This window comes from Octopus bimaculoides, chromosome 3, assembly GCF_046866305.1.
Source record: "Octopus bimaculoides isolate indiv1 chromosome 3, ASM4686630v1, whole genome shotgun sequence".
Taxonomy (NCBI): domain Eukaryota; kingdom Metazoa; phylum Mollusca; class Cephalopoda; order Octopoda; family Octopodidae; genus Octopus; species Octopus bimaculoides.
The window spans coordinates 78,231,817-78,244,052 of record NC_142930.1 but is presented as its reverse complement, the minus strand read 5'-3'; the positions used below and the strand labels follow the sequence as shown (position 1 = coordinate 78,244,052).

The 12,236-nt window shown below is 37.2% G+C and overlaps 1 protein-coding gene across 12 annotated transcripts in view; it reads right to left on the bottom strand.

Moving 5' to 3' along the window:
- The window catches only part of LOC106874806 (F-box only protein 16), a 333,993-nt gene that overhangs the window by 270,438 nt on the left and 51,319 nt on the right, over positions 1-12,236 (bottom strand). For all 12 annotated transcript variants that reach the window (XR_016241102.1, XR_016241101.1, XR_016241104.1 and 9 more), the window contains one exon: positions 9,581-9,616. Coding sequence is in view for 3 of the 12 variants with exons in the window: in XM_089349270.1 (XP_089205396.1) it covers positions 9,581-9,616 (36 nt within the window). In the remaining 9 variants the exon portion in view is untranslated. The remainder of the gene's footprint in view (positions 1-9,580; positions 9,617-12,236) is intronic.

The following is a 12,236-nucleotide window of genomic DNA, read 5'->3' as shown; positions in this document are numbered from 1 at the left end:
CTTTCTTACACACTGTCTTACAAAACACTTTAAGTCTCTGGTCCTCATGATGTAGAACATTGGCAAATATTTTCTCATCTGCTTCTCCTCTGGCTAAGTAAACCTGTCCCCTTCTGGCAATCTGATACAGTTCCTTGTTTCCACCACACTTCCAGTCCTGCCATGCCTGTTTCTTTTCCCTAATGGCTCTGTTAGCTACATTGTTCCACCACCATGTTACCTTAGGTCAAGAGGGGACATTGCATCAGCTGCAGATCTGGTCAGTAGCCCTCAACAGGTTGTCCCATAGGAACCTCCAGTTGTTCTCCACATTATATGATGCTATATTCTCCTCTTTCTTGTCAAAAGCTTTTCATGAAAATATGTGTTTAAATCTCTGTCCATTCAGAGGATCCTTAAGCTTCCAGACCCTTCTTTTCCATGCTGGTCATCTTCTAGGCAACCATTTAGCTCTGATCCTGAAGCTGCTGACTACTAACCTATGTTGTAGGGTGCATTCTTCACCTGGGAAGGTTTTGGCATTTATAAGTAGCCATCTTTTCTATTTTCTGGCAAGAATGTAGTCAATCTGACTAGTGTGCCCACCAGACTGGTGACTGGCAGGTTTCCTGATCATATTATCAGAATATAACTTTAGGCCATAAACAAAGAATGTGTGGGTGACATTAATTTTATACTTTTCTGCATATCCTGACGTATCACCTTAGTACTAATAGGGCTGACAAGGGGTTAACTACCAGTACAAACAATATTACAGATCGACTATCACTGGAATATGTCTGTTGATAGTTTAATTCTGTTTGTAATAATAGGTGCTGCTTTAGTAGCTGTCAGTGATGACTGTGTGAACCATGTTGTGGTCAGTCATTCAATGACATTCACTATAGCAGCTGGTAATTTGGCAAGGTGTAGTGATTCTATCATTTATGAATGAGGGACAGTAAAACATCTTGTAGTTTAACCATATTGTTAAGAGATTACAACAATGTTGCTTGGCTTCCATAAGGACAGCTTTGTTGAGGAGGAACTGTACAGTACAGCCCCAGACTCCTTCCATTCCTCCTGCCTGTTCATCAGTTTTCACACCTTTTGTTTGACAGTGGTCTTGGAGAAACATTCAGACAATCTGTGTACAGTTTGTACATAACATTCAAGTATGCTATGGGTCTATAGTTTTTGGCTACATGACTCTCTTTGTTCTTGGGGATAAAAGTAGTTCATGCAACTGTGACACAATCAGCTCAGTGTCCATTGCTTTTTAAGCAGATTCATGAGAATTTCCCTAATAAAATGTGCACTTTTTGTACCAGTAGCCTACTATCAGGTCTCTGCCAGGTGATTTTCCAGTCAGTAGTTTCATAATAACCATTAGGTGTGTTTCACTGGTGACATTATTGTTTTACGAGAGACATTGTATGTGTGTATGTGTGCATACGAATGAATGCATGCATTCATGTATGTATGTTTGTATGGATATATAACATAAAAAGAAAGGGTCATAAATTTCACATCTAGATCATGCTTTAATTGTACTCAACAATTAAACATCATCAAATATATAATTACATAATTGCGATTAATTTAAAAGTTGTGTTCAATCAAATCATTAGGTCAGGATTATTGTTACACACACACATACAAACATACAAATGTATGTAGATTTTTATGGTTTCAATTGGAAAGATGGAATTGTGGTCATAGCCTGTACGTACACTGGCATAATTCATGTGGTTGGTGTTCAACTTGAACAACCATATGTCTATAACCATAAGAGAAAATGTGAATGATAAAGAAATTTCAGAAAGATGGGTATCTTGGTAATCCTTCATTAGGAAAGATTATGGAAGTGGTGTGTGCAGGGCATAGGATGAGAGTCATGGAATGAGATGATGAGAGGAGGAGAAACAGATTTGTTGCATGGATTTAGATAGAGGTGGTACATAAATATTTAATTCTGAGAACCAGAGGTTATTGTAGTGACAGTAAATGAGGCAGAATGAGGAGACAGTATACCTTCAAGGTAGATGTTGAAGAGTGACTTATTGCCACTCAGCTGGATAGCTTTCTTTTGAATGCACACTAGGATCTTTCAGAGTGTAGCAGCAGTGCTATCTAGGATGTGAAAACACTATTACTTTTTTTATATATCTATATATAGAGGTATTTGCATGCTAATGACAAATAAATGAATTTGTTTTGTTTTTGTTTTCATATCACTTCTAAGTTGGCAGGGGTCGAATACAAAAAAATCAAATTTTAATATTTCCATGGCTTAAGCAGCAGAAGTCAATTCGGAAATATGTATATATATATATATATATATCATCATCATCATCATCATCATCATCATCATCATCATCATCGTCATTTAACGTCCGCTTTCCATGCTAGCATGGGTTGGACAATTTGACTGAGGACTGGTGAAACCAGATGGCTACACCAGGCTCCAATCTGATTTGGCAGAGTTTCTACAGCTGGATGCATCACCTAATGCCAACCACTCACAGAGTGTAGTGGGTGCTTTTAAGTACCACCGGCACGAAGGCCAGTCAGGCGGTACTGGCAACGGCCATGCTCAAAATGGTGTATTTTATGTGCCACCCACACAGGAGCCAGTCCAGAGGCACTGGGAATGATCTCTCTCGAAAGTCCTTACACAAGCCGCGGGCACAAGTGCCAGAAAGGCGACGCTGGGCACAGGTGCCATCATGATTTTGCTTTCGCTTGCCCCAACAAGTCTTTGCAAGCTGAGTTTCATGTCCAATGAAGGAGACAACATTGGCATGGGTGCCAGTCGTCGAATTTAACTCGATTTTGATTTCACTTGCCTCAACAGGTCTTCGCAAGTGGAGTTTAGTGTCCAATTTAACTCGATTTTGATTTCACTTGCCTCAATAGGTCTTCGCAAGTGGAGTTTAGTGTCCAATGAAGGAAGGTATGCATAAGTGGACTGGCTGAGGCCTTAGATTTAGGTCTCACTTGGCTTGCCGGGTCTTCTCACGCACAGCATATTTCCAGTTGGCAGAGTTTCTACAGCTGGATGCACCACCTAATGCCAACCAGTCACAGAGTGTAGTGGGTGCTTTTAAGTGCCACCAGCACGAAGGCCAGTCAGGCGGTACTGGCAACGGCCATGCTCAAAATGGTGTATTTTATGTGCCACCTGCACAAGAGCCAGTCCAGGGGCACTGGCAATGATCTCTCTCGAAAGTCCTTACACATGCCGCGGGCACAAGTGCCAGAAAGGCGACGCTGGGCACAGGTGCCATCATGATTTCGCTTTCGCTTGCCCCAATAAGCCTTTGCAAGCTGAGTTTCATTTCCAATGAAGGAGACGACATTGGCATAGGTGCCAGTCGTAGAACTTAACTCGATTTCGATTTCACTTGAGACGACGTTGGCATGGGTGCCAGTCGTCGAATTTAACTCGATTTCTATTTCACTTGCCTCAACAGGTCTTCGCAAGTGGAGTTTAGTGTCCAGTGAAGGAAGTGGACTGGCTGAGGCCTTAGATTTAGGTCTCACTTGGCTTGCCGGGTCTTCTCACGCACAGCATTTGGTAGAGTTTCTACAGCTGGATGCCCTTCCTAACACCAACCACTCAGAGAGTGTAGTGGGTGTTTTTACGTGCCACTGACACGAAGGCCAGTCAGGTGGTACTGACAATGGCCACGCTCAAAATGGTGTATTTTATGTGCCACTCGCACACTTGCCTCAACAGGTCTTCGCAAGTGGAGTTTAGTGTCCAATTTAACTCAATTTTGATTTCACTTGCCTCAACAGGTCTTCGCAAGTGGTGTTTAGTGTCCAATGAAGGAAGGTACGCATAAGTGGACTAGCTGAGGACTTAGATTTAGGTCTCACTTGGCTTGCCGGGTCTTCTCATGCACAGCATATTTCCAAAGGTCTCAGTCAGAAGTCATCGCCTTGGTGAGGCCCAATGTTCGAAGGTCGTGCCTCACCACCTCATCCCAGGTCTTCCTTGGCCTACCTCTTTCACAGGTTCCCTCAACTGCTAGAGTGTGGCACTTTTTCACACAGCTATCCTCATCCATTCTCGATACATGACCATACCAGCGCAATCGTCTCTCTTGCACACCACAACTGATGCTTCGTAAGTTCAACTTTTCTCTCAAGGTACTAATACTCTGTCTAGTATGCACACTGACATTACACATCCATCGGAGCATACTGGCTTCATTCCTTGCAAGCTTACGCATGTCCTCAGCAGTCACAGCCCATGTTTCACTGCCATGAAGCATGGCTGTTCATACACATGCGTCATACAGTCTGCCTTTTACTCAGAGTGAGAGGCCCCTTGTCATCAGCAGAGCTAAGAGCTCTCTTAACTTTGCCCAGTCTATTCTTATTCTAGCAGCTACACTTTCAGTGTACCCTCCCCCACTACTAACTTGGTTACCTAGATAGCAGAAGCTATTAACTATGTCTAGTTTTTTTCCCTGGAATGTAGCAGAAGTTGTTATCTGCACATTTACAGTGTTTATATATGTATGTATGTGTGTGTGTGTGTGTGTGTGTGTGTGTGTGTGCGTGTGTGTGTTTTAAATAAAATGAGACAACAAAGCCAAGGCTGTGAGGAATTTTCAGGACATTTATAAAGAGAAAGTTAGTCTTACAGCTGTTTCTGGGTTATTAGGGATATCTCTTCATCAGAAATGATGGCAGATGATTAAATAGAGGGAAATATTAGAGTTCAATATGAGGTGTTATTTTGGAAAAGGAAGCAAATAAAGAGTATATAGGGAAATAGGAGAATGAATGTAGAAATAGAAATAAAAATGTATGAAGATGTTATAGGTTGCAGTTCCATTATCCAAGGAAAGTGGTGTGTAGAAATGGTAGAAATGCTTCCTGTCTATGATATGTAAATTCCAATAGTTCATATTTTGTCATCACAAATGGAGAGAGTGTGGTGATGTAGATTCCATGTGCTGTTCATTCAAAGGGGTCTTGTGGTGTGAATGAAAATTTGAGAATGTAGTGGTAGTATTAAGTGGGTAGAGAGGGGAGAAGAGATGTGTATATTAAAATGAAGAGAGAGGTCAAAAGAAAAGGTGAGAAAAGAAGAAGGAAAGAAAGAGGAAGAGAAAATGAAAACAAGAAGAGAAAGTGAAAAAAGGAGTATGGGTTGGTGGTGGAGATATTATGAGAGGGGTGTGGGAGAGGAGTAGGGAGGGATAGGAAGAGATAAGAATGTAAGTAATGAATATGTGTGAGGTGGGGTGATATGTTAGAATGGCATTAAGGGATGGGTACAGAAAAGGTATAGGAGGGGGTTTCCAAACTGAGTAGTAAATCACAAAATGGAAGAATACTAAGAATGGTCCAGTTTCTATAAATAGATTTATGTGTTTATTCTACTAGCTAATGTGATAGAGTGGGTAGAGGAATCAGAGAGAAAGAAAGAAGTGTATATAGATATATGCATGCAGACATGTACATATATGTGTGTGTATGCATTATTATATAGATCTACATACTTGTGTATTTAAAACCGAATGCATGCATATATATACACACACACATGCATATACATCTATATACATATACACACATATGTATGCATACACATACATATATAAACATACATATACATATATGTATGCACGCACACACGCATACCCATAAATACATGCATATACGCATACACATGCACGTATACATGCACATGTACAAACACATACATGCACACACACACACACACACATATATATACATATACAAGCGCCCATACATCCACATACGCACACATATGCATGCCCATATGTGTAGCATTAAACAATTAAAATAAGATTAGAGAGTTAAAAAATTAATGGAAAGTCAAATAGGGTTGTTGGGGATTACCTAAGTGGTGTTCAGGATATGTTTTGTGTGATTATTTAGGTTGCATTTAGAATTGTGGTAAAATTTGAAGGTATGGAAAAAGTGGTGCTTGTATGTACCTAGGGCCTCATTATATTTATTAAGTAGTATTGAAGAGTTGTGTTTTAATAAGTGGAATGCCTCTTTTAGGCATAGCTTACAGGTTGAGAGTTGACCTTGGTATGGAAGCCCTGAATCTATCAAGGACCATGACAAGATGTAGGGAATATTTCTATTTTTGAGATGATGTATGTGACTGGCAAGTGTCGTGGATTTACTGTGCTTCTTGTATCTAAAAGAATTGAGATGCGCAGCATATCGTTGTTTAAAATTTATAGTTGTTCCTATATATATATATGGTTGTAGAATCGTGTAATGTGTTGACCACAACAGAAACCCTATCAATCCCACTAACACTAACCAGAATACTACTACAACTTCCACCACTATTACAGTTTGGATAAATAACAACAATTTTAGAAATAGTAATGATAATAGTAATGATAATGTTAATAACATAGACCAATCTACTCCCATCTCTAACCTCTCCTCTGACAGTATTAACCCCCTCCATTCCTCAGAATAATCTCCACAATGCACTACCATGTAACTGTCATCATTGAACCATCTGCCCTCTGCAAATCCATTGCAGAAGGTCTAATGTAATTTATAAACACATCGTCCTCAACACATTACACGATTCTACAACCATATATATATATAGGAACAACTATAAATTTTAAACAACGATATGCTGCGCATCTCAATTCTTTTAGATACAAGAAGCACAGTAAATCCACGACACTTGCCAGTCACATACATCATCTCAAAAATAGAAATATTCCCGACATCTTGTCATGGTCCTTGATAGATTCAGGGCTTCCATACCAAGGTCAACTCTCAACCTGTAAGCTATGCCTAAAAGAGGCATTCCACTTATTAAAACACAACTCTTCAATACTACTTAATAAATATAATGAGGCCCTAGGTACATACAAGCACCACTTTTTCCATACCTTCAAATTTTACCACAATTCTAAATGCAACCTAAATAATCACACAGAACATATCCTGAACACCACTTAGGTAATCCCCAACAACCCTATTTGACTTTCCATTAATTTTTTAACTCTCTAATCTTATTTTAATTGTTTAATGCTACACATATGGGCATGCATATGTGTGCGTATGTGGATGTATGGGCGCTTGTATATGTATATATATATGTGTGTGTGTGTGTGTGTGCATGTATGTGTTTGTACATGTGCATGTATACGTGCATGTGTATGCGTATATGCATGTATTTATGGGTATGCGTGTGTGCGTGCATACATATATGTATATGTATGTTTATATATGTATGTGTATGCATACATATGTGTGTATATGTATATAGATGTATATGCATGTGTGTGTGTATATATATGCATGCATTCGGTTTTAAATACACAAGTATGTAGATCTATATAATAATGCATACACACACATATATGTACATGTCTGCATGCATATATCTATATACACTTCTTTCTTTCTCTCTGATTCCTCTACCCACTCTATCACATTAGCTAGTAGAATAAACACATAAATCTATTTATAGAAACTGGACCATTCTTAGTATTCTTCCATTTTGTGATTTACTACTCAGTTTGGAAACCCCCTCCTATACCTTTTCTGTACCCATCCCTTAATGCCATTCTAACATATCACCCCACCTCACACATATTCATTACTTACATTCTTATCTCTTCCTATCCCTCCCTACTCCTCTCCCACACCCCTCTCATAATATCTCCACCACCAACCCACACTCCTTTTTTCACTTTCTCTTCTTGTTTTCATTTTCTCTTCCTCTTTCTTTCCTTCTTCTTTTCTCACCTTTTCTTTTGACCTCTCTCTTCATTTTAATATACACATCTCTTCTCCCCTCTCTACCCACTTAATACTACCACTACATTCTCAAATTTTCATTCACACCACAAGACCCCTTTGAATGAACAGCACATGGAATCTACATCACCACACTCTCTCCATTTGTGATGACAAAATATGAACTATTGGAATTTACATATCATAGACAGGAAGCATTTCTACCATTTCTACACACCACTTTCCTTGGATAATGGAACTGCAACCTATAACATCTTTATACATTTTTATTTCTATTTCTACATTCATTCTCCTATTTCCCTATATACTCTTTATTTGCTTCCTTTTCCAAAATAACTCCTCATATTGAACTCTAATATTTCCCTCTATTTAATCATCTGCCATCATTTCTGATGAAGAGATATCCCTAATAACCCAGAAACAGCTGTAAGACTAACTTTCTCTTTATAAATGTCCTGAAAATTCCTCATAGCCTTGGCTTTGTTGTCTCATTTTATTCAACATATACATGCTCATACAAGACCCACATTAGACTCATCATTCATATTATTATCGAACCAAGAGTTTAACTACGGTCCTTCCATAGTACTTACATAGCATTACCCACCACCTCGGGTTTTCTGGATACCAATACCTCTCACATATATATATATATATATATATATATATATATATATATATATATATATGTATGTATATATATATATATATATATATATATATCATCATCATCATCATCGTTTAACATCCGCTTTCCATGCGAGCATGGGTTGGACGATTGACTGAGGACTGGCAAGCCAGAAGGCTGCACTAGGCTCCAATCTGATCTGGCAGAGTTTCTACAGCTGGATGCCCCTCCTAACGCCAACCACTCCGAGAGTGTAGTGGGTACTTTTACGTGCCACCGGCACAAGGGCCAGTCACATGGTACTGGCAACAGCCACACTTAAAAAGGTGTGTTTACATGCCACCTGTACGGGAGCCAATCCAGTGGTGCTGGCAATGACCTCGCTTGAATTAGTTTCTAACGTGCCACCAGCACAAGTGCTAGGAGGTAACGCAGGTAACGATTACTCTCAAATGGTGCTACTTATGGGCCACTAGCACAGAAGCCAGACAGCTACTCTGGCAATGAACACGCTTGGACAGTGCTGTTAGAGCTCTACTGGTGCAGGTGCCAGTCATTGAGTATGGTTCAATTACGATTTCACTTGCGCCAAGAGGTCTTCACATGTAGAGTTTAGTGTCCAATGAAGGAGAGGTTGGCATGGGTGGCAGTCGTCAGATTCAGTTTGATTTCAGATTTCAAATTTCAATATATATATCAATTGCTGTTAGGGTCACAGTATTTTGTTTTGCAACTGTAATATACTACGAAGTATATTACAGTTTTATAAGTCAATACTGGTCCTATTTTGTGTTAGCAGTGCATTATTTGCATCTTTTTAAGTATATCTCTACAGATTTTCTATAGAATTTAGAGCCAGTACTGAAATGTAATAACTTTCAGTGCTGGCTCAAAATTCTATAAAAAATCTGTAGAGATAAACTTAAAATATGGATGTATATATAGAAGTATGGATGAATCTGGAGGCACAGGTGTAGCTGTATAGAGGGGCAGACATGGCTACTTGGAGGTGCTGGCATGGCTGTGTGGTAAGAAGTTTGCTTTCCAACGACATGGTTCCAGGTTCACACACACATCCCAAAAATGGGGACAGTCACATAGGGCAATTCAGAGCATCCCAACAAATCACCAATTTCTCTTCAAAAAGTAATGATAATAACATTGCAGAATCTTGCTTACCCATTTATTTATTAGGGACTTCCTTTCTTCAAATAACTGGAAAAAAAAAAAGTAAAAAGATATTCAAATCACACATGAATTTTTAATATACATGGTCAACAAAATATAATTTATCTAAAGAATACAGAAAACTACAAGACTATAATTCCTAACAAAATACATCAAATGAAAGAAGTAATGTGCCAGTGATAAAATAAAAGGTATCTAGTTCATGCTGTTAGGAGGTTGAAGATAGCAATGGCTACCAGCTGTAAAAACTATGTAAAAATAAAGAACGCACAGAGCAGATGTGGACTTTACAAGTCCTGTACAAACAACTTTAAAAAATGCAAACAATGATAATAGAGAAGGAAAACTATATGTTAAGTTCTAAGAGATATTGCAAGTCAAAAAAAAAAAAGCTGGATGAGTTGATAAGATGACAGTATCTTTAACATTGTATTATATGCTTCACAAAACTAACTCATGACCCAGTCTCCCTAGATATGCCGCAGAACACATACCATGCAACAAAAATTGTTTTTAAGCTACAGTTCCAGGGATCATAGACTTATGAGTATAAATGTTCCAGCTAGGACCATTCTAGTTTTTGTTCAAATATTATGTATAAAAAATATATCACCCAATATGCTCTTCCCTCTTTTATTTAATGGCAAAGTATGAGTGGCAGAGATTTAACTGTTATTTTTAGATGAAATGACCACATATGAATTCCCTTGAAGTGATGTGAAATGAAACGATGCAAATAGAGTTGAAAATTAAACCAGCTGAGAGGGGTTACATCAAGTCTACAGTACTTACCATTAAGAGTAAACTAAAAAATTTGTAAATTGTAAAGCTTATTAAATAAGATAAAAGTTTATGGAAGTTTAACATTATGAAAGTAAATGAAATATAACAATAAAAGTGAGTAAAAATTAAAGCAACCACTCTTTGTTACACACTACAACAGGACTAATATATCATTAACTTTCAGAACATGCGATTAAAAAAGAAAAAATTACAGATGTTGTAGTCTCTCAGTAATTCATGAAGGCTATATTGTTTATATCTAAAAATTCTTCTATCATGAAGCAAGAGTTTCTTATTCTAGTTCTCTTAATGATTTGTGTAATCCAGTGAGAGATTGAGAGACTCATGGGTCAGAACATATCTGAAGTCAGCTTTTAAGAAATGCATAATCAAATATCATTAAAGGAATCTGCAGAATTGATTCTTGAAATTAAAAAGCCTCATTTTAATTGTGTGATACAGATAACTGGATGATACTGATAATTTGAATTGTTGCTACTTAATAATGATTTGGCTGAAAAAAAAAAAAACACTTGCACTGATAGTAACTAATATACTGTGTTACTTCTTTAATTGTAAGATTACATGTTATTTATTGTTTTGTTTAACCAATCATATTCTAATATGATTTTTTAATTGCTACTTATTCTAGCAATGGCTGTCTGATCAATCAACCACATATAAAATCTCCTCTAATATTATCTAATTATATATGTCATTATTGTAATACAATATAACTTGGTATTAGAATAATATAACCTCTCCACCTTCTTTCTTTTATGAAAGAAGGTGCATGCACAAAGTATTTATTTTTTTCCTTTGACTTTAACGGTTTTGCTGAACTACATTTAGTGTGTATAAAGTAAATACAAGAGCTGTTTCAAAGTGTAATATCTTTCATGCATTTTAAAGAGTATAATAAATCTGCTTGAAGTCACAAAAAACCCTTCCAGTGCTTTAATGGAAATTTAGATGAAAGCTACCAGGTCTAGGAAAACAATATGTCTTTTATTCACTTGCCACAGGAGTCACAGAAAAAAAATGAGATGATTCAAGTTGCAACATATCCACATTGCTGGGATTTAACTCTTTTGAATTTGTAAACCCAGACACTAAAGACAAAATTACCACCATTTAAATGAAGTTCTGACTGTTGCCCTAAAAAGAAACATTACATATATCAACTATCAAGTAGAAATTAGTATAAATTGGAGAAATTTCACTTATTTCTAACATTAAGTTGAAAGCTAAAGACTGTGAATTTGGAAATTTACAGGACAATTTAATCAGAGAAAGAATCATATGTGAATACAAAACAAGATACTTGAGAGCTACTGCTTCAGGATACAAAATTACCATTTAAAAACTATTGGTAATGTATCTTGTTTTGTATTCACATATAGTAGCCCCTCATTACTGGGCAATTTTCACAAGAGAATGCCTTTATGTAAATTTTTTTATTCCATGTTAGACCATGTCTTTCCCAGGACAGACTTGTGCAATTTTTCACCAAAAATTCAATTGAGGGCTTTTCTTTTTTAAATTATTTACATGCTTGTCCAACTGTTTCACATGACTTTATACATTAACATTTTTTTACAATTTTTCTGGAACAAATAAATAACAAAATTGATTCAGTGTGAAAAATTACATCAATCTACCAAATTCGAAAATTTTCACTTGGTTTCAAAATTTCAAAACCTGTGATAGTAACAGAAAAGACTCAAAAAAAGTAGATAGACAATTATAAGACCCAACATGCACACACATATACAAACACATACCCATGTTATATAGTAGGCATATGTGTGTGTCTGTGTGTATAGTAGGCATGTGTGTGTCTGTGTTTATATAGTAGGCATGC